The sequence below is a fragment of the Lactuca sativa genome, chromosome 8, assembly GCF_002870075.4.
Source record: "Lactuca sativa cultivar Salinas chromosome 8, Lsat_Salinas_v11, whole genome shotgun sequence".
NCBI lineage: Eukaryota > Viridiplantae > Streptophyta > Magnoliopsida > Asterales > Asteraceae > Lactuca > Lactuca sativa.
Window position 1 is genome coordinate 18,565,268 of NC_056630.2, and position 25,754 is coordinate 18,591,021.

General features: G+C 32.1%; 1 protein-coding gene across 1 annotated transcript; it reads left to right on the top strand.

The window, feature by feature from the left end:
* Positions 1–19,105: 19,105 nt before the first annotated feature.
* Positions 19,106–20,458, top strand: LOC111919720 (protein yippee-like). Its single transcript, XM_023915302.3, has 5 exons — positions 19,106–19,288; positions 19,724–19,767; positions 19,890–19,998; positions 20,142–20,197; positions 20,280–20,458. The coding sequence occupies exons 1-5, from the start codon at positions 19,193–19,195 to the stop codon at positions 20,362–20,364; spliced, it is 390 nt and encodes a 129-aa protein (XP_023771070.1). The 5' UTR covers positions 19,106–19,192; the 3' UTR covers positions 20,365–20,458.
* Positions 20,459–25,754: the final 5,296 nt, after the last annotated feature.

The window sequence follows — 25,754 nt, forward strand, 5'->3', positions numbered from 1 at the left end:
ACAAAAACACATAAATGTGATTTCATCATATTTTCAACAACATAAAACACTCTTTTATAAACAAGAACACATATATGTGATTTCATCATACAAAATAAAATTTGATCTCATAAGCATATAACAATCTTTAATTTCAGATTTCACACAAGAATGTACAAACATATTCAAACATTAGTTCATCTCATGAGTTCATGTCAATTGATTTTATGGTAATCCTTCAATCTAATTGAATCCAAGAATAATGAAATAAGTAATTTCAAACTTTGATTTCAGCATGTAATCAGTAATTTGACAACAAACATCAAAGGATTTTCGATTTCAAGAAGCAAAAGCCAAAACAGGAAAAAAACGCAGAAACTTACCTTTTGTCGTCGGCACTATGTGGTCTTCACCGGAGAAGGTGGAGCAGAGGGTAGTCGCCGGCACTGTGTAGTCGACGTGCGATGGAGGGCGGAGAGCAGCTAGTATCGATTTATGTCTTCAATTTTGGCGAGAGAAGGATGAGGCGAGAAAGGGCACAAATTCACGAAGCGCTGATCTAGTCAGGAAGGGTATTTTGGACGGACCGAGTAAGTAGAATGGATTGGAATGGGCTGACCGAATCAGCTAATATATGTAATTATCAAACAGCTGACTGATGACCCGGTCAGCAGTCAGCACTGACTGGACCCGGTAAGTTGAAATCAAACAGACCCTTATTAGCTACAGCGAACAAGTACTTCCTTAGGAATTACGACTATAGCCTAGGCGATTATACTTCGATTAGGTTTGTCCGCAAACCTACAAATAAAATTATTATTATTAATTACACTATTGATAGACCACTTATGGGAGATGTGTCAAGAACAAGCGTGTGTCTTGGGTTGCTGGATTTTCAAAACGGTTATATGTTAAAATGGTCCCACCCTCTGACTTTGCCTTCCTGTATGATCCTTATTTGATAGTCTTGAAGTATAAAACAAGAATAAATAAAACACACAGACAAACTTCAGATATAGAGTATATATAAACTCAGTCCCTAGATGAGAAAACACCTAAATATATACAATAAAATATATAGGAACCCAAACTCAAGAGCTTAGGTCAAATACGATATCTAAGATTTAGGCCGAACCACAACTAGGCATAGTCTGTAGACCTATGCTTAATTATGGTTAGATTGACATACAACTAATCTTGGGTATGGCAGTTGATAGACTAAACTCTCGAAAATCCCATAACAACTTAAAACCCAATGATTCAGACTATTACTATCTAGGAAAGATAGCACGGTCATCACACGATGATGACATATCTTGGAAACAGGGCAACAAGACCATTTCCAGAGAAATATCAAGTTATTCCATCCCATATGAAGACCAAGGATACCCATACTTTTATTTAACCCCGACTAGGAACCTCACAAGGATGGAGATTCTTCAGAAGCAACTAAAGAGCCAATCGAATCGTCATAAGAGCCTTCTGAGGACCCCTTAGAGTCCTCTAAGGAGGACAATCTTGCTGAGGAGGAGAAAAATCTCATAAAGTAAGAAGTTGATTTCTCGCATTATGAGAATAAAGAGACCAAAAATCAACATAGGCTTCACAACCTATACCTTTTCCTCGAAACATCATCTAGTTCTACCATTCCTAGCCACACGCATCACGCGTTACGTCAATCAAATTAATGATGAGTTGGGAATCATCCAAAGAAGCGCCATAAGCCGGTCTAATATGATCCAAAGTGTCACACCCCCTGCTCGGCCTATGGCAGAAACACTGAGCAAAGTAATGGTAAAAAAAGCGCAAATCCTATTAATCTGAGAATACATGCATTTTGAAAGTCAACATAATGTTAGTGAGTGCACGAATTTTTATTTTGAATTTTTGAATTCCTTTTAAGAATACTTGTCTTTAGTGAAAACCTTTCTTATTTATATAGTCTTCTATTTTTTAAGAGATCTTTTATTGATCTTAAATGACTAACTTTTTAGGATGTCCAACGATCCTAACGTATTTTAATTAGGATTGTCTTTTGTTAATCCTGATTTACTATCTTTTAAGGATTTCTAATGATCCTAACGTATTTTAATTACCATAACAGGTGTCCCTAATGATAATCTAAGCTCCAAGGCAATTTTTAATGTATTAACGTGAGCCCCTATAATCGACACTACGACCGTAAGTGTACCCCTGATCACGACGCTTCATTGGACGTCGAATAATAACTTATATGGAATGTATCATGCCGGGAATGTAGCTAGAAATCGTAGGTGGGTTTTTCATGGCCCTGTATAGATCTATACATAGCTTCCTAGCTCTCGCAAGATTAACAATTATTGGTATTGGGGATATGCCAAATTTAATCAAGGCTTTTGGATGATTAACCGACTCACTAATGCATTAACCATAGATTTTTATCTTTTATCTTTATCATGATTACCCCTATACATACATACATATATATATATATATATATATATATATATATATATATATATCTTAATGTATGTATATATACATCAGACTATCTTTGTATACACCTCTTACAAGTATATATATATATATATATATATATATATATATATATATATATATATACCCTAATTGTGGTTATTTTACATGATATTTGGGTAGCGTAACAATTAAGTACAATGCATATCCTAAATATTGTCTAGCATAACTCCTAAGTACTTAACGTTTCCTAGGGATTTTACCATTATAACATCTAGGTATTACCTATTCCCAAATTATCGGGCATCATATCTTTTAGACACATACCATAACTTCAATCTAGGCATAGTATCTACAATTATACTATCCTAAGGTATCTTGCTTATAATAAAAAGACTAAATATTTATAAGATAAATGTTTTTATTAAATCATTTGTTAAGCATGTATCACCCCCCCCCCCCCCCCCCAAAAAAAAAATATTTTTTAAAATAGTAAAATAGGGGTAGTAACTCACTCTAATTGCATATCGAGAAGCGTCGGAACTGTTGCAAGTGTTAAAGTGTAGAGAAAGAGTTTGGAGGTTGGTTTGAGATGGAAAACCAGGAAGCAAGCACCCTTATTTATAGTGATGCGACGCGCCGGACACTCTGATGTGCGGCGTGTACTCGCTTCGTGGCCCATCCAAATCCTGCCACATGTCATCCTTCTGGTGGTCAACGTTTCCAAATCTTCGACGAATCTAAGGGTTATATGTGCACGACAGACATGGCATGCACTGTAACATCTTGTTTGGATGCAGTTTCACTTTTGACCCTTATATTGAGATTTATTACATTTTGGTCCTTAAAGTGTAAGATTTGTGGCTGGGATGGGCTAATATTGCCATTTTTGGAATTGAGGGGTGGAGCCACGTACGCTGGGTGTACTGGGTGAGGTCCCAAACCCTAATATTTTGGGTTTGGACTCTATTTATTCTTCATTAACTCTCAAACCTAGTTCCTTTCATTAGCCTCAATCATCGCAAAACGTTTTTACAAACCCTAATCTACCTTGTGAGCATTTTTTAGCTTGTGTGTGCGTGTTTTGTGCCTTTGAAGAAGAAATAAGGAAGTAGAGACCATCTTGGAGGAGTGAAGCACCTTAGATCCAGAATCACACCATAATTTGGCATCACTTAGAGGTACAAGTTTTTGAACTTGGTGAAGTTATACTTAGATCTTGTTTTGGGCTTGATCTTATGTTCTTTTGGTCCCTTAAGCTTCGAATTATGAGTAGGGGTTACTCTAATCCAATTGAGTTGTCCTTTCAGAGGTTTTAGAGCTTCTTGAGTCATAAAAATGTAATCTTGGATCTTCTTATTCCTCCATGCAAGTGTTGAAGTGTCTTAATGGAATAAGAAGTTAGGTGTTTAGCTCTGGGACTTGTCTAGCCATGGAAAGTCATAAAGTTGGAAACTTTATGACTAAGAGCCTTGTTTTGAGCCTAGATATGTATTTGAAGGGAAAAAGTATTAATGGATTAAGCAAATTAATGGGAAAGTTGGTAACGGAGTACGTTGGGCCTACTTCAGAGTATGCTACAAGTACTCCCTTAAGCCTCGATGAATAGAACGTGCGTACGTTGGGCGTACTCAGCTAGGTTGACTCAGTTGACTTTTTGGAATTTTGACTTTTACCTGATTTTGACCAAGTTTGACCTAGGGGTATTTTGGGTATTTTGGATTATGGTTGAGAATTGGTCATTTGGATGGATAGGTCACAATTAGAGCTGAGATTTGGAGTTTGGACCTCGTTAGCTATTATTCAGATTAAGATGTGAGTTTTCCTCACTGTACTTATGGGTCGAAGGTACCAAGTCGGCCCAATTGGATTGTTATCCTGTTATCCATTAATTGATGATATGCTAAGTTTGGGGTAGACCTATATGATTATAGGATAGCTGTTGATATGCGTAGACCTGTAGATCTATAGGACTACCTGTGATTTCTGCCCGCATGATTATTTGGCTGTTGAATATGTTTGTTACCTGTTATATGTCAACATATTGTGTTGGGTTGAGACTTTACTGCTTTGTGCATGAGTCAACAGACTGGGGGTATTCTAGCCGGATAGCTGAGTGGACCCGAGGGTATTCTAGTCCGACGATTGAGTGAACCCATTGTATATTGGTATTCCAGTCCAATGACTGAGTGGACCTATTGTATGTTGGCATTCCAGTCTGATGACTGATTGGGCCAAGGGTAATGCAACCCAATGTTTGTGGACCAGAGTGTATTCCAGTCCGATGATTGAGTGGACCTGAGATACATTGGCACTCCAGTCCGATGACTGATTAGGCCAAGGGGTAATCGAGCCTGATGGCTGTGGACCCATAGGTATTCCGATATGGTGACTGAATGGACCCAGCATGTTTGTTTTTATATAATATGTGTAATGTGTGCTGGTACTTTGGGGAACTCACTAAGTGTTAGCTTACAGTTTTAGTTTTGTTTCAGGTACTTCATAGGACTGTGGTAAAGGCGTGACCGTACACATCCTTGGGTTTATGTTTGATTGGATCTTGGGAGATTCTGATGTTAAATAATGTTTTGGATACAATGGTTTGTAAACACTTCTTTTAGTAAATGGTTTGTTTTGAAGAGTTTAAATTTTTTGTGATTTTTGGGATGTTACAAGTTGGTATCAGAGCCTTGGCTTGAGCGAATTGTAGGAACATCCGTGTGAATCCAGTCTTAGCATAAGGAACTGCAGAGGTTTTAAATGATTTTCAGTTTTTTTTTTCAAAAATAACCAAGGAAGGATGCGATGTGTACGATCATCTAGAGCCAATAAGTTTACCCCAAGATACCACAATGTTATTTGATGTCATGTTATGTTAGAACATCATGCTAGTTGTAGGATAGGGATCTTCAGGAGTTGCATGATAGAATTGTCGGATTCATGATGCCTTATTTCCTATTGAGTTTTCTTGTTGATTTTTGTATGAATCTTTCGAGTTTGAACTAACTACTAATTGAATACGTTAAGTCACATGATGCATGGGTTAAATAATTTTAGAGTAAAGGATTTGGTCCTACAACGTAGCTCTTGTCTGAGTCCAACTGTGGTAGTGTTGAATCTTTTAATCTAAGATTATTTAAGTTATGTCGCATGTGATTGCATTCATATAGTAGTTAACTGGTACTAATGGGGGTCGTTTGGCAGTTGATGGTAGGGTGAGATGTGGACCCTAGGATAACCTAGGGAGTATGCGGTGCTCGTAATACGCTCTTATTGGAAGTTTTATGGATAGGTTTGTGTACGAAGAACTGGTCTGAGGTGGAATGATTACCCACTCCTGAGAGAGTGAGGACAGGGAAAATGTGTAACTGATATGCTTGGGTCTAGAGATCAAGAATTGTGTATGAGGATCTTCCTGATTTTATTGTGTCTTAGTGCCATTCGACTCCACTGCTCGAATGTTGATTGCTTTGTGCTTTTGTGGGACTCACATTGATGTGATCTGACTATCAAATGAATACATTAAATTACATGTTATGAAGGTTAAATAATCTTAGAGTGAAGGATTTAGCTCTATTGTGCAACTCTCGTTTGAGTCTAACCATTGTAGGGTTGGAAATTTTAGTCGAAAGGTTATTTATGTTTTGTTGCATGTAATTGTATTCATGAAGTGGTTATATGAAATTGATTGGGGTCCTTCAGCAACTGATGGAAGGGGAGGTGGGGAGTCCTAGGAGAGCCTAGGAAGTGCTTTAGTGTGGATATTACGTTTTTGAGCAGGTGTTAGGATTATTATTATGAGTAGGTACTTTGTGCAATGGTGATTCTCTATTAACTATTTTCGTTGCTGCAAAATTAAATTTGTGACTGTAAAACACTAAAACATAAATATGTAATAGTAATATTCCTTTTCCTTATCGTATAACCCTAAATCCCACATGAAATTTCAATAATTGAGTTGGGTTTCAATATTTAGTGTCATTGACATGTGATATTAAACGGAAATTTCAAACGAAAGCCCCTCACGATTGAAAACTTGTACGACCGAACCACCAATGCACACAATTGTGTCTCATGATAAACATATGTAGGATTAATATGAGGGAAAATATTTGAAATCAAACAATAAATAGAAAAATTGAGGCATGTGTTTAACACATTGTCCTTAAAACAAAGTCATCCGCTATCGAGTGTTTGTTTCCCAGGATAAAACAGTTTGAAGTGGTTCTTCTAGACCATCCGAACTCTCAATAGGCCTGGATTATATCTTCAATGTAGCTATAAAAAGAAGAAGATGAAGTGGAGAAGAAAAGAAATTTGTTTTTCCTTGGGGTGTTTAAATTAGTCACACAAAACCTCTATTTATACACATAAACTAAACTTTATTTTTTATTTCTCTCAACCGTTAAACTCTTTTATATACTTCTTCCAACACTCCCACTTGAAGGATTAATTTCTCCTTTATATTAAATCCGTTTTAGACATGTTAAAAAATGGGAAAACCCCATTTTTATAAATTGATTAGCACCAACTTTCCAACAATCCCCTACATTAATGAAAATTGATCAAGCATTTTCAAGCTAGCTAGATAAAATCCAACAGTTGAATCATGCGTAGGATAGGTAGGTGTTACCATTTGAACATTCCCTTAAGATATATATTTATTTTACTAGCGGACCAGTAGACTCGATGTCCTTGAACTTTTCTACTGTTTGTGTAAATAATCAATATGTGTCTCACATGATTCTTCCTAATCTAGTTAGGTTCTTATTTATGTGACCATTATGGTCATGGACACTTACATGAATCTGTAAGAGCTCTTAGGAATGTGCCCATACAATTCCCTTTGAAGCGAACCCATTTCTCTCTCACATATGTTACTTTATAATAATCCTTAAAAGCTAATTGTGATGATTTCCATTTTATCATCCAGGACTATAAGCTTAACCTGCATCACTATTTGTTTTAGGAATGGGTTGGGGATAACCCCACAGTGATTCACAAATGTTATATGCAAGTAGGTTGTCCCACTGAACCTAGATCTTGGTATCTCCAGATTAATAGGTTGGGTTTTCCTTTACAATAACTTATTAATTCATGGGTCTTAGTCCCATTCTTCATAACATCCTCTCATTCCAAGCATTCGTTAGCGGATCCGCAATCTTATTTTGACTTTATGTAGTCAGTAAAGATAATTCATCTTGAGACCCGTTGTTGAATGGTGTTATGTCTTTGAAAAATATGTCTAGACTTACCATGTACACATACAGGAGATATTGGCTTATCATGGGACGTCTCCCAAGAACTTATAAATCCCATTAGTTCATTGTCCAACCTTGGATAAACTTGCAAATTTTTTCTCCTATATTTTCCAACAAATGTTGACCATTATCAATATGATTATTACTACACCATAGTTACCACTGTTGAATATGCAAAATTATGTCAACATAATACGATAAGCATATGTACTGCATGTATTTGTGAATTCACAATAACATTGGCCAGATGTAATTGTGAATATTCCATACATGAGTTTCCTTGTAAATATCGTAATTTTCATGTAATTTCTTACTTTTACCATCTACATGTAATTTCTTTAGGCATCCCATCTCAAGGATCCTACTATGTCATAAAATAGAATAACACTTTAAAGTGCCATCTATATGGATCTATTTCATCACATCCATTGATGTTAAATGGCATATTCAAAATTTTGATACCCATTGTTCCAAAGCTTGCTTTAATCATATAATGGCTTTACTACTCACACATTTTGTTGCTTTTCATCGGGTAAGATAACTGCTTGGAAGTTCCATGTAGATTTATAGTTTTAAATCTACGTTTAGAAGTTTTAGTTTCATATAAGAATGATATGCTTCTAAATTTTGAGAAGTTACAATAACATATAATTATAAGAACATACAAATGAAATTAATCAAGACATTATTATGTTTGTAATCAAAACATATATTTCAACTATGTCATCATCTCTTACTTCTCATTTGGAAACTACTAAACCGCAGTGATTTCTCAAACTCAATAGTTCAAATGATAGAACCATTATTAGTTTTTACAACTTAATCCAATATGATCTTCTAAGAAACAATCATATGATTTCAAATTTTGAATACTCAAATTTCCATTTACAGTCCTTTCAACTTCATGTTGAATATCTTAATATTCATCAAAACATTTATCTTGTTTTGATGAATTCCAACCAATATTATTGGATTTAATGAAATGGCTTCTTGGTGTATAGAAATATAATTTGATTCTAAATTTCCAAACAATAAATCGGTGCATATTTCTATTGAAATCATAAACCATTATGTTCTAACCGATTCTCATATGCTTTCATTTTTCCTCTTGAAATTCCATTTATAGTCTAGTGGTTTACATACTATAAGTATATCCACTAGCTTTCATGTGTGATTTGGCAAGATAGAATCAATTTCACTTTTAACTGCCTCTTTACATCGAGGTATTTCAGAGAAAATGAATTCCTTCTTGAAAGTTTGAGTCTCTCTTTCAACCGTATATATGTAGAATCATCTCCAAATGATTTCTCACTTGTACCCTTTTACCCCATCATGATCTATTTCTTCTTCATGAAAGGATTCTTTGTGCCCAATTATTTTGGAGAACTTGTCTTTTATTTATTAAGATATGGAAACACATTTTCAAAGTATGATGCATTTGTTGATTCCATTATCGTGTTTTTATGAATATCCGATATTTTATATTCGTATACAAGAAAACAGTAATCATTATTGTTTTGTGCATAACCAATAAAGATACAACCAATAATATAGGGTCCAACCTTTACAACTTTAGGGTTAGGTATAACAACCTTTGCAAGACACCCCCCACACTCGAAGGTATTTTTAGATGGTTTTATACTCGACCATAACTCGTATGGTGTTTTATTAGTTTTCTTTTGGGATACCTTATTTAAAAGGTAATTAGCTTACAAGATAGCTACTCCCATATTGACCGGGGAAACCATAACTTATCAACATGGCATATCTTTTAAGATATGATTTTTTCCTTTCTGTGATACCATTTTATTGTGGTGAATAAGATGTAATAATCTCATGTCTTATACCATGATCAGCAAAAAATTCTTCAAATGGTGATGCATATTCACCTCCACAATCACTTCTTAGTACTTTAATCTTTTCGTTGAATTGATTCTCAACTTCACTTTTATACACTTTGAACTTGTTTATTGTTTCATCTTAATTTTAAAGTAAATTAACATAACAAAGTGTAGTGTAATCATCAATAAAAGTGATAAAGTACTTATGTTCACCTTTACATGAATTTGACTTCATATCAAACACATCTGCATGAATTAATCTAAAGGGTTTAGATTGGCATTATAAGTTTGATTCAACACATATGTTGCATCCATATTTTGACTTATATGAAAGTAAGGGATGTGTTCAAATTTGATTGACCATCTTAATGTGTCAAAATTAACATGTCTAAGTCTAGCATGCCACACATTAGAAGAATCAAACAAGTGGAAGGGTAATTGTCATTGATATTAGCTTATTCATCATTACATGGAATTTGAGCATTCCATCATCCTTTAGCACTTGCCTACAAACATATCATTTTTGGTTAACACAAACTTATTGGACTCAAACACCAAGCAAAATCCATGATTGTTCAACAACTATCCAAAGATTATGTTCTTCCAAATCTCTGGAACATATCATTAGGTGTTTGCTCTTTTATAGGTGATCATTTCTGGAATATTTTAAACACCAAATTTAAGTGTTTAGAGTCACAATTTCCAAAATAATTTTCTGCCTCAACTTGGACAGAAACAAAAGATATGCACAACTTTAAAGTTCGTGAACCACTCTCTCTTTAAGCAAACATGATGGGTAGCTTCCGTATCACTCTGCCATTCATTGGAGTTTGCATCCATCAAGATGAATTTGGAAATCATAGTCACTTCGGGTGTTTCAATTTCTAAAATTGTAACAACTCTAAGTGTTTAGAATTTGTAATTTCCAGAATATTATATATGCCTCTTACTTGTACATAAATCAAACTATTCACAAAACAAATAAAACATCACGAAAGCTGATACTAACATTCTTAAAATTGTTCCAGAAATAATGTTGAAACCTGAAATTTTCTTCTAAAAGTCTTTTCCAGAATTTTTAAAATAAACTTTGAAATTATGAAATTCTAAATCGGATAACTGCTTCTGAATAATTATATCTGAAAGAACGAAATAATCTATTTTCTGAAAACTAAAATTGTTTTTCAACAAAATTGCTAAAGTTCTTGTTTTCAGCAAAACCGATGCCATTTTCTAGATAAATAGAAGTTGTTTTCCCAACAAAACTGATAAAATTCATGCTTATTCAGAAATGCAAGGTTGTTTTCTGGATAGTTAAAGATGTTTATAATAAAGCTCTTAAGCTTGTAGTTAAACAAAAACAAAAGTATGTAAAACTGTCTTAGCTGTACAATTTATAATATTGTTATAAGTGGGAAATTCAAACCACTTGAAAGTGTTAAAATAAATGATAACATTTTTCTTTTGATGTTAAAACATCACACAAAATGTAATTTCTTTTGTTTATCACAACACTGACACAAATCGAGAATGAATAAATCTTTTACAAACAAATGTGTTAAATTGGCCCATTAATTTAACCACGCAGTGACACAAATGGGAAGCAACAAACACCTAATATAATATATAAAAGAAATAGATTTTTTTATTTATTTCTTTTCAATTTCTTTATTTTGATTGAAGCTCTAAGAAATAAAGTTTTCTCTTCCTTGTGTTAACGATATTCCAAATTATGATGCTGTTATGAAGAATTTATTGTTGTTTTTCAACAAAATCGAAGCAATTTTTCAGCAATTAGCACTGGTTTTCTAAAAAACTACTAAAACAAAGTCGTTTCTCTCAAAACAATGTTGTTTTTTTAGTACAACAAAGTTGTTTTTTTTTTTTTTTTTGCTAAAATCAGTCAAGAAAAACTCCAAAAAAATCATTTTTTTTCTTCTATCAAAATTTAACAATAACAAAAACTAAAAAAACAAGTAGTATAAAAGCATAAAAAGCAGATATTTTCCTTTATTCGTTTTGTACAAACGAATTTGCTTTAAGATTTTAGGAATAATATCACAGAAAATATACGAAAGCAAACAAAAAAAACAAAAAAAACAAAAAAAACTAAGGGATGTGTTTAACATAATGTCGTTAAAACAAATTTGCCGCTACCGAATGTTTGTTTCTCGTGATACAACAGTTTAAAGTGGTTCTTCTAGACCGCCCAAACCCTCAATAAGCATGAATTATATCTTCAATGTAGCTAGAAAAAGAAGAAGATAAAGGGGAGAAGAAAAGAAATTTGTTTTTCCTTAGGGTGTTTAAATTAGTCACCCAAAACCTCAATTTATCTACTTTTATAAATAAATGTTTTTTCCCACATGTCACACTCTTATTTAATTTGACAAATGTCATTTTCTGGTTATTTTATATTAATTTTTTTTTCCATATGTCATTTTATGAGTTTTTCTATTTTATTAGATTCAACATAATATTTTAATGTAATAATTACAATAAATGTAGTAATAAATTGATATCAACTTCATTAATGAACTTACCTTTTAATTTTAAAATTCTCAAATTAAAGTTCATTAATTTCTTTTGTTTATTTATTTAAATTATTTGTTTAAAGTTAAATGATAAAAAACATTTCAATTAGTTTTCTTATTTTCTTATAAATTCAAAGTTCTCAAATATTTTGACATTTATATTTAATTTTTTTTAAATTAACTCATGTATTAAATGGGTCTCACAACTAATATAAATTAGAGGTCCTATTTGTAACCGACAAAGATTAAATGCGGACATTAATCATAATATTAATTCCGTAATTAATAAGTATTTTCAGTTACAAAGAGAAAGAATATTTGTAGAAAGGTCCTTTACTTTTCTTTTATTTTTCTTACCCATTAAACTATTTTATTTACTTCTTCCAACATTCTCATTTTAAGGATTAATTTATCATTCATATTAAATCTGTTTTGAACGTGTTAAAAACTAGGGAAAACCTATTTTTTAAAATTTTTAACACTAATTTTCCAACAACATATCTATATATCTTATAAAGCTAGCATTTTTTCTTTCACCACATTCATTTGAAACTCTCATGAATTTTTCCTTTCACCACATTCATTTGAAACTCCTATGACTTTTTAATTTTTCCTAATAATGGTTATAAGTTGGTTAATAAGATTAAATAAATATCAAACATAAAGTGTAATCACATACAAACTAAATTTCAATATTAAAAGAATATATTTACTTCTACTTATAAAGTTATGTTTTTAAACTTTTAACATATTATACTTAATTTATTAGTTTTAATATATTGTTGAGTGTAAACCATTATCATTTTAAAGCTACAACTTTTGAACAGTTTGTATAGAATACTTAAATTATAAATTTAAATATAACATTACAGGATCAACTTAAATATAAATTTTAGTTTAACTTAAATAACCCAAATAATATTTTTCCAAATAGTTAAAACTAATAAATTGTAGTGTCTTTCTAATAATAATTATAAGTTGGTTAATAAGGTTAAATAAATATCAAACCTAAAGTGTAATCATAAATAAACTAACTTTTAATATTAAAATAACATCTTTACTTCTACTTATAAAGTTATGTCTTTAATTTTTAACAGATTATACTTAATTTATTAGATTAAGATGTTGTTTGTAAACCATTATCAATTTAAAACTACAACTTTTGAACAGTTTGGACAATATACTTAAATTGTTAATTTATAATATAACATTACAGCGTCAACTTAAATATAAATTTCAGTTCCACTTAAAAAACTCAATAAATATTTTGTGAATAGTTAAAAGTGATAAATTATAGTAATAAATGCGAAAACTGAATTATAATTTCAATGTAACTAAAATATTTCCTAAAGATATTTGTATAATCGTTAAAAATTTTCAAATAAATAGCTTAAAGTTACTTACAATAACAATAGTTAAATATAACTCTATATAAATGATTATAATGTTACCTTTAAAATCAAAAAACAATGTTTGATGTTTTAAATAATTATAATGAGAGAAATTAAAATGTTAAACAAATAAATTTCAAAAATTTAATTAACAATAACAACTATAAATAACATTAAACCATATATTATATTTAATTTTATTAATGAGTAACTCGCAGGTAGAAGTAATTCAAACGGTTGAGATTATGCAGTTATAATAGATGTATATATTATCATATAATTCAAAATAATCAATATATTATATCAATTTAGTATACGAATTATTATATCAAATTTAACAACAACGTTATTGTTATATTTAAAAAAAACATATATTTGTAAAGATTTCAACTATATAGGTGTTTCGTTGCGTAGACATTCGCCTAGTTCAATAAATAAAAGTGGCATTGTTTGATGAGATTGGCAATCACAAAGAAGATATGACAGGGACCATCGAAATCCAGAAAAAATAATAGGATGATATATAATATGGATATGTGTTGATTCTAAACCGGTTCAACTTTAAAGCGAAAACTATTTGTTGGGGGAAAGTGATTTGAACTGTAAAGTCCAAAAAATTGGATAAAACTGATGTGGCTTAAAAATTACTATTACCATAATAATAAAGTTTTTGTAACCATATAAACATAACCCGTTATTCAAGTAATAATATCTATCAATCAATTTCGCCCCCATCAAACATATTTGGCCTTTCGCTATTGCCTTTGTAGTTTGTAATGATTCTCATTAGTGTGTTTCACTTTGTTGTTCTCCGGCCACATGACATGCCTTTCTTGCTTTCCAATCCCACCACCCGGACACGATAAGTATTAATATCCATATATTTTCATTATTGTATTTAGATATGAATACTTATATCTATTGCAGAAATAAGAATTCATTAGGTCGGTTGTTGAAAAAGCTATGGAGTAAAACACTAAAGGAAAATATATATATATATATATATATATATATATATATATATATATATATATATATATATATATATATATATATATATTCTTATTATTATTGTTTGAGAAGTTTTAATCTTTTTGCCTGTAAAACGAGAATTGCCAATTTTATTTGACGAGGTGACATTTTTTTGTTGATTTGCTTGCAGATGTTCAATCAGCAATGTCTTACTCAGCAAAATCAACATAAAATCTTAAATTAGTCATTCAAGTTCTTTATAGAAATAAATTGTACTCAATTTGATAAAGACATAAAAATCAAAGAAGACATCTAAGGCTGGAGTGTAGCGCTACACTCCCTCGTTTTGCCTTGCCATACTTCCTTACCACACACAATGAGTGGTATACAATGAAAAGAGGAAAGAGAAAGAAAAGAGAGATAGAGAGAAGGAGGAAGAGTGAGAGAGAGGAGCGCTCCAATTTTTGGTCGCACACCTCAAACTGCACTCCCCAAACTGCATAGAGAGGCGGTGTTCATTATGCCACATAAGCGTCACCTGATTCTTACTGCATTCCATTCCCCATAGCCTAACAATCAGACAAATACCGATTTGTCATTCAAATTCATGATAAAAGTCCTACGGAAGACAAATACCAATATGGCAATTTGGAATAAAGGAGACATCTAAAACAAATTTGATTGTTGTTGTACAATTGTCGTAAAAATCACAAGCAAATGAATAGTTCTGTTTTAGTTTTGACAAATTTCATTTCAATAGAGTTGTGTGTACAAGCATATAAATTCCAACACAAACAAATCCATATTTCCATTTTAATTTGATAATATATATATATATATATATATATATATATATATATATATATATATATATATATATATATATATATATTACATTGTCCATTGTCCAGTTTTTGGGTGGCTTTTGTTTTGCTATAAAATCTCTTCTACCCTTAAAAAAACAGATAAGCGATTTCATAAAATCTCAATTTGAAGAATTCTATTTCAAGATGAATACAACAATCATCAACACCCAAAATTTTATCTAAAGAATATTTAAATTTGAACCAAACTTGTTAAATAACGATTTAGGTAGACATTTTGTAAAAATATAAATCTAATGGGAATCGGAAGGTACATACAACAGAACTTGACCTATGCAACTGTCACAAACGAAAAAAACGTCGACATTTTATGTGTTTGGTCCATTAGTGTTGAATAGAGTTTATTAAAAAAATAGATAAATTGACATTTTCATTATATACGATGGTGAATTTAGGAAGAGATTAGTTATAGTACCCAAAAATCCGATATATATTTATTCTTACGATATTAAATTTCTCATTTAATTAGTACTAAGAGAATTAATGGATTATTTGGAAGGACCTTATTAAATATGAAGGATTTGCAATACTTTATCTATTTAATAATTAAGAAGAATGCCCGATTTGAAAATTATATAACGGTCAATAATAACAATAACAATAACAATAATAATAATTGATGTTAAGTCGATCTTTACTGAAAAACACACAATCTATAAAAAGAGGCTTACCCCCTCGCTTAAGACTTAAGAAAACATGCTCTAAGTAAAGGGAGGGGGGTGAGAGAAAGAGGTGGGATATACATTTGCAAGAATAAAAGATACCTATGATCAATGAGTCAAGCTTTGGTTTCAATTGAGGTATATCTTATGTTAAAAAGACTTTAGTTCTTGTGTAGCTTATGCTTTACATACATAATCAATTAGGATGGGTTAGTTACAACTTGAGATGCACTAAAGAAAAAGAATATATGAGTAAAGGAAGTATTGGCGGAAGACAATGGCAATTTCCGACAATTAATGGTCGAAGAAATAAGATTCAAAACTCACAAACTTCAACCTAAGGTGGCATACCAATTAAAAAAGTAGTGTTGTCTAGTGTCGTCCTTTTTGTTGTTAATTAGACCATTAGGTGCACATGCTCTATAACAACTCATGTTGTTGACATGGCCTCGGGCAAGGTGTTGCTACACCACATACCTTTGCACAAGGTCTTCAAAATTTAAAGTTTGTCGCTCAAGCATCGTGCAAAGCTATCTTTCTTTCTCTCTCTAAAGATTATTGAGTATTTTTTGCAAGGTTTGAGAGGTATGATGTGGAAAATGATATGATATTAATATAGTATGAAATGTTGAAAGTTTTAAAGATATCTTAGGTTAAAAGTACTCCACGTGTACGAACGGACCACATAGCCAATATCAACTCCATTAAGTTTTTACCAACCTTATAAAATGGTGTTTACTAGTAGGAAAAAAGTGAGGGAAGGAGAAGAAGAGTGAGAGATAGAGAGATAGGAGGTCTTCTCTTTCTTTTATGATGTCCCGTAAGCAGACTCACACCAACTCACGTGACTAGCTTCTCACCATCCTTAGGAAATAATGTTTAACCGATGAGTTGATTGTCCCATCATCTTACGAAGAGTCTTACACTACCACTTCGTATAACCTTATATTCTTAGATATAACTAGGATTTTACTTGTTGCACGTTATGGAAACAATAATGGATTTACATAGAAGAACTCTTTCAGTAGCAATATAAGTTTGGGATGAATTAAGTTGTCACACACAAAAGTCAGAGACCAAAGTCAGGGACAACATCTATGACAAGAAAATTGCTTAAAAATAAGCACGAAAACGTAAAAAATTTATGTCAAAACGTAGATAAATAGGTGGATGGGAAAATCATATTATATATAGTACCCGGAGGGGGGAAGGGGGGTAAACATGAATGTTTATAAAATGAAGGGGGTGTAAACTTGCGACGACAATAATATATTTAGAAAGAGGAACTCTTTCAAAATCGAGAGGTGAAAGTGATATTTTTTAAATTTGAGAGATGGTAGCTACATAAAAAATCAAATTATATGTATTTTGGGTAAACACAAGAGTTTAAAAAATTGAAGGGGTGGAAGTAACAACTAAAAAAAAGTTAAAGCGGTAAAAGTGTAATTTTGAAAAATAAAAGATATAAAGCATCATTTTACAAAGTAAAAGGAAAAGTGCGACAAAAATAAAAATTACAGGACTAAATGATGAAAAGCGGGCCACGGACTTTCCTTTTTTATTATAGATATTAATATGGGCTGAGACCCACTCCAAACTCCAAAGTCCAATCTAGAATCTAACTGGTTTGGAGGTAAATGGACTGGGTATATTTGATCCGAAGAATATGGGTAGGATTAGCTCTAGCTCTATTTATTTTAGAGAAAATGACAAAAATAGTCATTTATACTAACGGGATTACAAAAATAACCAAAAAAAATGAAAATTACAAAATTAGCCCACAATTTCGCAGATGGAGATGCCCCATCTGCGAAATCAGCATCTCATCTGCGAATGTACAAGCACCTAAAGCACAGTGCTTTAGGTGCTTGTACATTCGCAGGTGCTTTTAATTTTTTGTTTAATTTTTTTCTGTATATATAGGGGTAATTTCGCAGATGGAATAGGTCCATCTGCGATTTACTCTCATTCTATCTGCGAAATTGTGGTTTTTTTTAGTTTGACTATGAAATGAATTGGTTTGACTACGAAATCATGTTGCTATATAAAAAGTTTTGTAGAAAAATATCATTTTGGTTGTTATTTGTTTAAGAACTTTCTCTACAATTTGCTCAAAAAATAATTGAATATTTGGTTTGTCTTGTAACCGGTGGGAGATGGCAAGTTAATGGAACCTGATTTATATAACAACCAAAATGATATTTTTCTACAAAACTTTTTATATAGCAACATGATTTCGTAGTCAAACCAATTCATTTCATAGTCAAACTTAAAAAAAAAAATACAAAAAAACCACAATTTCGCAGATAGAATGAGAGTAAATCGCAGATGGACCTATTCCATCTGCGAAATTACCCCTATATATACAGAAAAAAAATTAAAAAAAAAAAAATTAAAAGCACCTGCAAATGTACAAACACCTAAAGCACAGCTGTGCTTTAGGTGCTTGTACATTCGCAGATGAGATGCTCATTTCGCAGATGGGACATCTCCATCTGCGAAATCGTAGGCTAATTTTGTAATTTCGATTTTTTTTTGCTATTTTTGTAATGCAATTAGTGTAAATGGCTATTTTTGTCATTTTCTCTTTATTTTATTTATTATTTAATTAAAGATTGTATTATACTGAATGATTAATCTAAATAATCAAATGGTCTAGTTAGTTTAAATTGTCTAAGAATTTACCATACTGTTTTGGGAGGTTATAGATCTATGTTTTTGAACTTTTTTGTTTTGTAAATTATTTTACAATGAATTTATTTGTTCTTTTTCCAAAATGTTAAAACATAAAAAGAGTCATGGAAGATGGTTGGTGAGATTATTATTTTACAGAGCATCTAGTATTATATTTTTGCAAAGTTCAATGTTAATAAAAAGATTATTTAACGTATTTTAACAAAAAGAGAACATATTTTCGCAAAATTCACTATATAAAACGGTGGTACACTTTATCTAGACAGTTGTACTGTTGTAACATACGCATTAAAAGTTGTACTTTCTGCATGTTATGCTGTATTCTCTGCAACTTAAGATGTACCTAGAGAAATAAATGTATGCTGAATATGACGGTGGGATCCACCTTCCAGCAAAAATATATTACTGGGGTCAGATTGCGTGGATTTGTTGATGATTGAATGCTTTTAAAACTGTCTTTCTTCCCCACTTTTCATATCTTCTTCTTCTTCTCTTCTTCAATCCAACGTTCTAAGAAGAAATGGGCCGATTGTTCTTAGTAACCTTGGAGGGGAAGATTTACAGTTGTAAGCACTGCAAAACCCAACTTGCTCTTTGCGACGACATTGTTTCCAAGGTCAGTTCAGTTCTTTCAATCCTGATATGCTATTTTTGATCGATACTACCCATCGATCTTCTGGAATTTGAAGATTATTATTCAATTTTTAAATCCCATGTTCTGATTTTGATTTTGTTATACAAAATCTCAATCGATGATGAGTTTGACTTAAATACATTAGAATTAAGAATTTGTATCTACATTAAATTGACCTAAAAACCTTCAAAAATAACTCCTTGTTGAAATTGCAAGTTTATTCAACTGGTTGCATTGAACTATGTGAAGAAACGATGTGAATTCGAGTGGATTGGGATTGAAATTGGTTATCTACATCACAAAATTTGCTAGTTTCTGTGTTTCTACGGCAAATTCTTGGTGTTCTTAGCGTGTTGATATGTTTGATTTAAAGAACTTTGCTGATTAGGGTTTTACCCTTTCCTCTTTTTCATCCAGTCCTTCCATTGCAGACATGGGAAAGCTTATCTCTTCAGTAAGGTGTAAGTTTTCATTGCTCCTATATGTTAATATTGCTCATTTATTATATTATTATTATTTTGAAATGCCTTTTTGACAATGTGGATGTCACTATGCAATTTCTTCATGTTTTATACTCTTACAGAGTAAATGTGACAGTTGGGGTAAAAGAAGATAGAATGATGATGACAGGATTACACACAGTTGCTGACATTTTCTGTGTGAAATGTGGATCAATTGTCGGATGGACATATGTAAAATCTTGAGGCTTTGTGTTTTCACCATTTTACAATTTTTTTTTTTTAATAATTTTATTGGTCGCAATTTTCTGATTTGTAGATGCGACCATAAAATTGATATAACCTGACTAAAACATGACTATATAATTTGATAACAGGAAACTGCTCATGAAAAGAATCAAAAGTACAAGGAGGGAAAATCGGTTTTGGAGAGGTTAGTATGAGAGTAGAATTACGTATTTTTGTGAAATTTATATGATTACAATGTTAATATAATTGATCTTGAGTTTATGCAGGTTTAAGCTTTCTGGGCCAGATGGAAGCAATTATTGGGTTAGTAATGAAGCACAAATTGGTCGAAGTCAACAAGAAAATGTTTGATGATGGCATTTGACAATTGTAAATTCTTACACCTCTTTTCATCCTAATGTTATGAAGTTATGAACAAGGTGTTTAATGGTTCCTTGTTATATAATTCTTGGCTTCTTTTTAGTTTACTTTAATAAAAGACAAGTTAAAAAACCAAGTTTAAACTAAAAATAATGTTTAATGTGCAATTTTAAAGATTCGTGGTGATTTAAAGTATGAGCTTACTAAGAAGCCGTTTCTTTTTGTCTTAATGAATTTAATGCTTAGAAAGTTTAATAAGTTCATCTATATAAGACCGTTTTTTACTTACTGTTAAATTATCTTAGGGGATTAAGTTGGAAAATAGATATCTTTAACATTAAGTGGTACTCTTATATTTGTTTTCCAAAATTATCCTCCACACCACTAAGGGTGTGGGTGAGATACTTCGTTCATTTTCTGCAGGCCACAACATTTTTTATCTTATTTTCTTTTTTTCACTTAAACCCAAAGAATGGATGAGAAACTTTCTCATTATTTTGTTTTTTTTAATTTTTTTTTAAATATTTTTTTTATGATTTATAATTTTTAAATTAATAATAAACATGAAACTTAATTAAAAATAAAAAGCATTTCATTAATTAAAATAAAAATTACATTAAACCTAATATTTAAATAAGTAGAAAATTAAAAAAAATTAAAAATGCAAACAAAAAATCAAACAAACCATAACATAGAAAACATAATTAATATCCTAATTTTAAAAAAACCAAAATACGCACTCGGAATCATCGCCCTCGTCATCGACCTCATCGTCTTCAACTCTTTATTCTCCTGAACGTCACTCTCGTCATCGGAATCTTCGATCTCGATGAACATATCAGAATCCTCGTCTGATTCGTCAAACAAATCATCATCAGAAAACTCTATCGGCGGCTAAATATGAGTCCTTTAAACGTGCTCCACCAAATCAGCACAAAGGGCGTGATGAATGTCGCGATTGTGTATTTCTCTTCTGTTTGACATATACTCTTGTGTACCAACGACTACTCCTTCAACATTTGGCAAAACTTCATTTTCGTTGTACCGACATATCGCTCTTCCTTCGTCTTCAAGAATCATATTATGTAATATAATACATATATACATTACGTGTTGTAACCTTTTCACTTCTTATGACCTTGCCCCAACTGCTAGTACTTGCCAACGTCTCTTAAGTACACCAAATGTTCGCTCCACATCCTTCCTAGCCGACTCTTGTGCCTCTTTAAACTTTTTCCTTTTCGGGTCGTTAGGACATGTAAACGATTTCACAAAACCAGACAAGGGAGGATATATATCGTCGGTAAGATAGTATCCACGCTTATATGCTACCCTATTTGCTTGAAAAGGTACATCGTGCGACTTTCCAAGGTAGATATCGTTGAATACCAACAACTGGTCTAGCACATTGATGTCATTGTTTGCACCAGCTAGACCAAAGAAGGCATGTCATATCCAAACATCATGTGATGCGATAGCCTCTAGAACGATCTTCGGCTCTTTGTGGTTGCCTCTCATGTACTAATCACGCGATGCGTTGGGGCATAATGACCAACTCCAATGCATGCAATAGATACTACCAAGCATTCCATGGAATCCATGTTTGCCTTCATGCACCGTGTACAATGGTGGATATCGATCATAGTTGGTTTGCGCAAATATCGATGCCCATAAACCAAACAGATCGCTTTGCAGAACTTGTACACACACTCCCGCACAGTACGCTTTGACATCCTAAAATACTTGTCCCATTTGTCTGCGCCCATACCATATGCTAACTAACGAATTGCAGCCGTTCATTTTTGAATTGGAGAGAAACCTTTTATCCGTCTCGCATCCATTTTCCAATGGAAATGTGGAAAGCGGTCTTCCAAATCGCCAACAATACGTAAGAATAGTTCCTTCCTCATCCGAAACCGACGTCGAAACTTTACAGCGTAGATGGCGTCATCTACAAAGGAATCTTCTATAAGACGATCGTGTTTGGCTTCGCGATTTTTACGCAACCGCGACTTTCTTGGTTTAGATCGTGCAAGTGATGTTTCGCCTAGTCGGTTTTGAAAGTATGCAACCGTTTTCGCCATGACGGAATCGATAAACTTAGCTTCCTCTAGAGTCGTCGAATCGGATGATGAAGATGATGACACTTTGATTAATATTTTTTGGAGAGAGTAAGAAGGTATGAGTTAAAAAAAATTGTTGGATGTTGTGGTATTTATAGTGTGATAATAGTTAAAAAAAATTATATATATATATATATATATATATATATATATATATATATATATATATATATATATATGGGAATAGGGAATATACATTACAGCCCCACCTAAGCTTAGGTACTAAACCTCTAAAATATGTCGTTTTAACATGCTAAATATACCCGGTTTGGTTTCACTTGGTAAATATATCATTCTCCATAACATTTCTTTCTTTCATTATCATTTTATCATCTCCGTTTTCTTTCCTCAATTATCGTTTATTACTTCATCCAAGTGAACATTACTAAACCCTAAACCTAAACCTAAACCCTAAATTTAAACCCTAAACACTAAAGCTAAACACTAAACCCTAAATCTAAACACTAAACCCTAAACCCTAACCCTAAACCCTAAACCCTAAACCCTAAACTCTAAACCCTAAACCCTATTGTGTCGATCTTGAATTTACATCTTGAAGTATTAATCATGAATTCATTAACCGTAATCTTTATATAGTAAAACAATGTACTTTCAAGAGGTTTAGTACCTAAGCTTAGGTAGGGTTGTAATGTATATTCCCTTTTCCCTATATATATATATATATATATATATATATATATATATATATATATATATATATATATATATATATATCATTATCATTATCATTATATACTTATAAAGGAAGCATTTTTCCTTTCACTACATTCATTTGAAACTTCCATGTATTTTTTCCTTTCACCACATTCATTTGAAACCCCCATGACTTTTCAATTTCTTTCTAATAATATTTATAATTTTGTTAATTAAGTTAAATAAATATGAAATCTAAAGTGTAGTCATATATAAGCTAAATTGCAATATTAAAATAATATCATTACTTATACTTATAAAGTTATGTTTTTTTTAACTTTTAACATATTATACTTAATTTATTAGTTTTAATATATTGTTGAGTGTAAACCATTATCATTTTAAAGCTACAACTTTTGAACAATTTGTATAGAATACTTAAATTATAAATTTAAATATAACATTACAGGATCAACTTAAATATAAATTTTAGTTTAACTTAAACAACCCAAATAATATTTTTGTAAATAGTTAAAAGTGATAAATTGTAGTGTCTTTCTAATAATGATTATAAGTTGGTTAATAAGGTTAAATAAATATCAAACCTAAAGTGTAATCATAAATAAACTAAAATTTTATTTTAAAATAATATATTTCCTTCTACTTATAAAGTTATGTTTTTAACTTTTAACATATTATATTTTTGATTTATTTGATTTAATATGTTGTTATATGTAAACCATTATCAGTTTAAAGCTGCAACCTTTGAATAGTTTGGACAAAATACTTAAATTGTTAACTAAAATATAATATTACAATGCCAACATAAATATAAATCTCAATTCCATTTAAAAAACAAATGGATATTTTAAATTGGTTAAAAGTGATAAATTGTAGTGATAAATACAAAAACTGAATTGCAATCTCAGTTTAACTAAAATGTTACTAAACATATTTTATAATGGTTAAAAGTAACTCTATATAAGCGATTATATTGTTACCATTAAAATCAAAAATAATGTTTGATATTTTAAATAATTATAATGATAGAATTTAAAACATTAAGCAAATCAATTTTAAAAAATTAGTTAACAACAATAACAACTATAAATAACATTAAACCATATATTATATTTAGTTTTATTCATGTGTAACTCGCGGATAGAAGTGTAACACCCCGTTCTTTAAGTGTTTAATTATAAGTCCCTGAGATTTAAGAGGAAGGGTAATTCTGGTCCTTTTGCGAGAAATGAGTTTCATCCGAGATGGTTTCGGGCTGGTGTATGTGTTAGAGGCATTTGGGCTCTCGTCACCCCCCGTATGAATGTAAAGTTATTTGGGAGCAGGTTTAGATTAGAGGAGTTGCGGTGTTTTGAAGTTGATCATTGTTTATAGCTCTTTGTGGTATAAGTGGATAAAGGGTCCCATGCATGCATGGCATGCATGCAATTATTGGTGAAGTCTAGCTGGGTACGCCCAGCGTAAGCTGGAAGTACGCCCAGCGTAAAGGGGCGAAAAGTTGCGGGTGGCCGGGTGAGTACGCCCAGCGTACCAGGGAGGTATGCCCAGCGTACTCTCAGAAACCCCAAACCCTATTTTAGGGTCAGCCACTATATAAGGAACATGTTGGTTCACCCCTTAGCCTCCTTATGCTCATCTTCAACCTCAGAGAAACCCTAGATCTCGTGTTCTCTCCATTATTGGGTGTGTTTGACCTTGGAAAGCTCTTTTTGGCAAAAGAAAGGCTTGAAGGAGAAAAGAGAAGTTGTCAAAGAAGAAGAAGAACGTGTGGAGCTTGTAGATCTGAAGAGATACCATCCTTTGGAGCTTGTTTGAGGTATAAAGCTTCTTGCTTGACCTTCATATTGTATAGATCTATGTATTTTGAAGCTTTGTCACCATTCTTGTCCCAAAAGTCCTCACCTTGTTGCATAGTTCGATTTGGTCAAGATTATCTGTCCTTTCAGACCTTTAGAGAGGTCTTGAGTGAGAAAAATGAGGTCCCAAGGGCTATAGTTGTTCCATGTGTAAGATATATAGGTCTTAATGGATTAAGACCTTGGATTAAGAGCTTAAGGACGTCCCAAGTGATAAAGTCTGAGACTTTATGAATTCTAATCATATTTGGCCTATGGATCTGAAGTTTGGGCTTAAGAGCTTAAGCCATTAAGAGGTTAAAAGGACTTATTGAGTATTGCAGTTACGCCCCGCGTAACCCTTGATTACGCCCCGCGTAACCCTTGATTACGCCCCGCGTAGCGGGCCAAAGCCCCGATCCTCGTTTGCGTTTCATTGCAGTACGCCCAGCGTACCAAGGAGGGTACACCCAGCGTACTCCTCCCGTTGGACTTTCATTTTTGGGTTTTGAGTTTGGGCCGTTGATGGACAATTGGTTATTGGGCCAAGTCTGGGAATTTAGGGATAGAGTATTTTGAGCCCAATTATTGTTATGGACATTGGTTCTAGGCCCATTTGGTGAAGTGGGCTCAATTTGGTAAATTGGGCTAATGTTGGACTTTGTATGAGATTTGGACTTTGGTCTTGGCCGATAAGTGGAAGTATGATTGACCTAATGCTTATTTTTGTTATGATGGTTAGTTCGGG

Bases quoted from the DNA above. Each gene is read 5' to 3' on its own strand.
- LOC111919720 (XM_023915302.3), top strand. From the start codon at position 19,193: ATGGGCCGATTGTTCTTAGTAACCTTGGAGGGGAAGATTTACAGTTGT. The intron at 19,289-19,723 runs GTCAGTTCAGTT...TTTTTCATCCAG, and splicing joins GCGACGACATTGTTTCCAAG to TCCTTCCATTGCAGACATGG. The intron at 19,999-20,141 runs GTAAAATCTTGA...ATTTGATAACAG, and splicing joins CAATTGTCGGATGGACATAT to GAAACTGCTCATGAAAAGAA.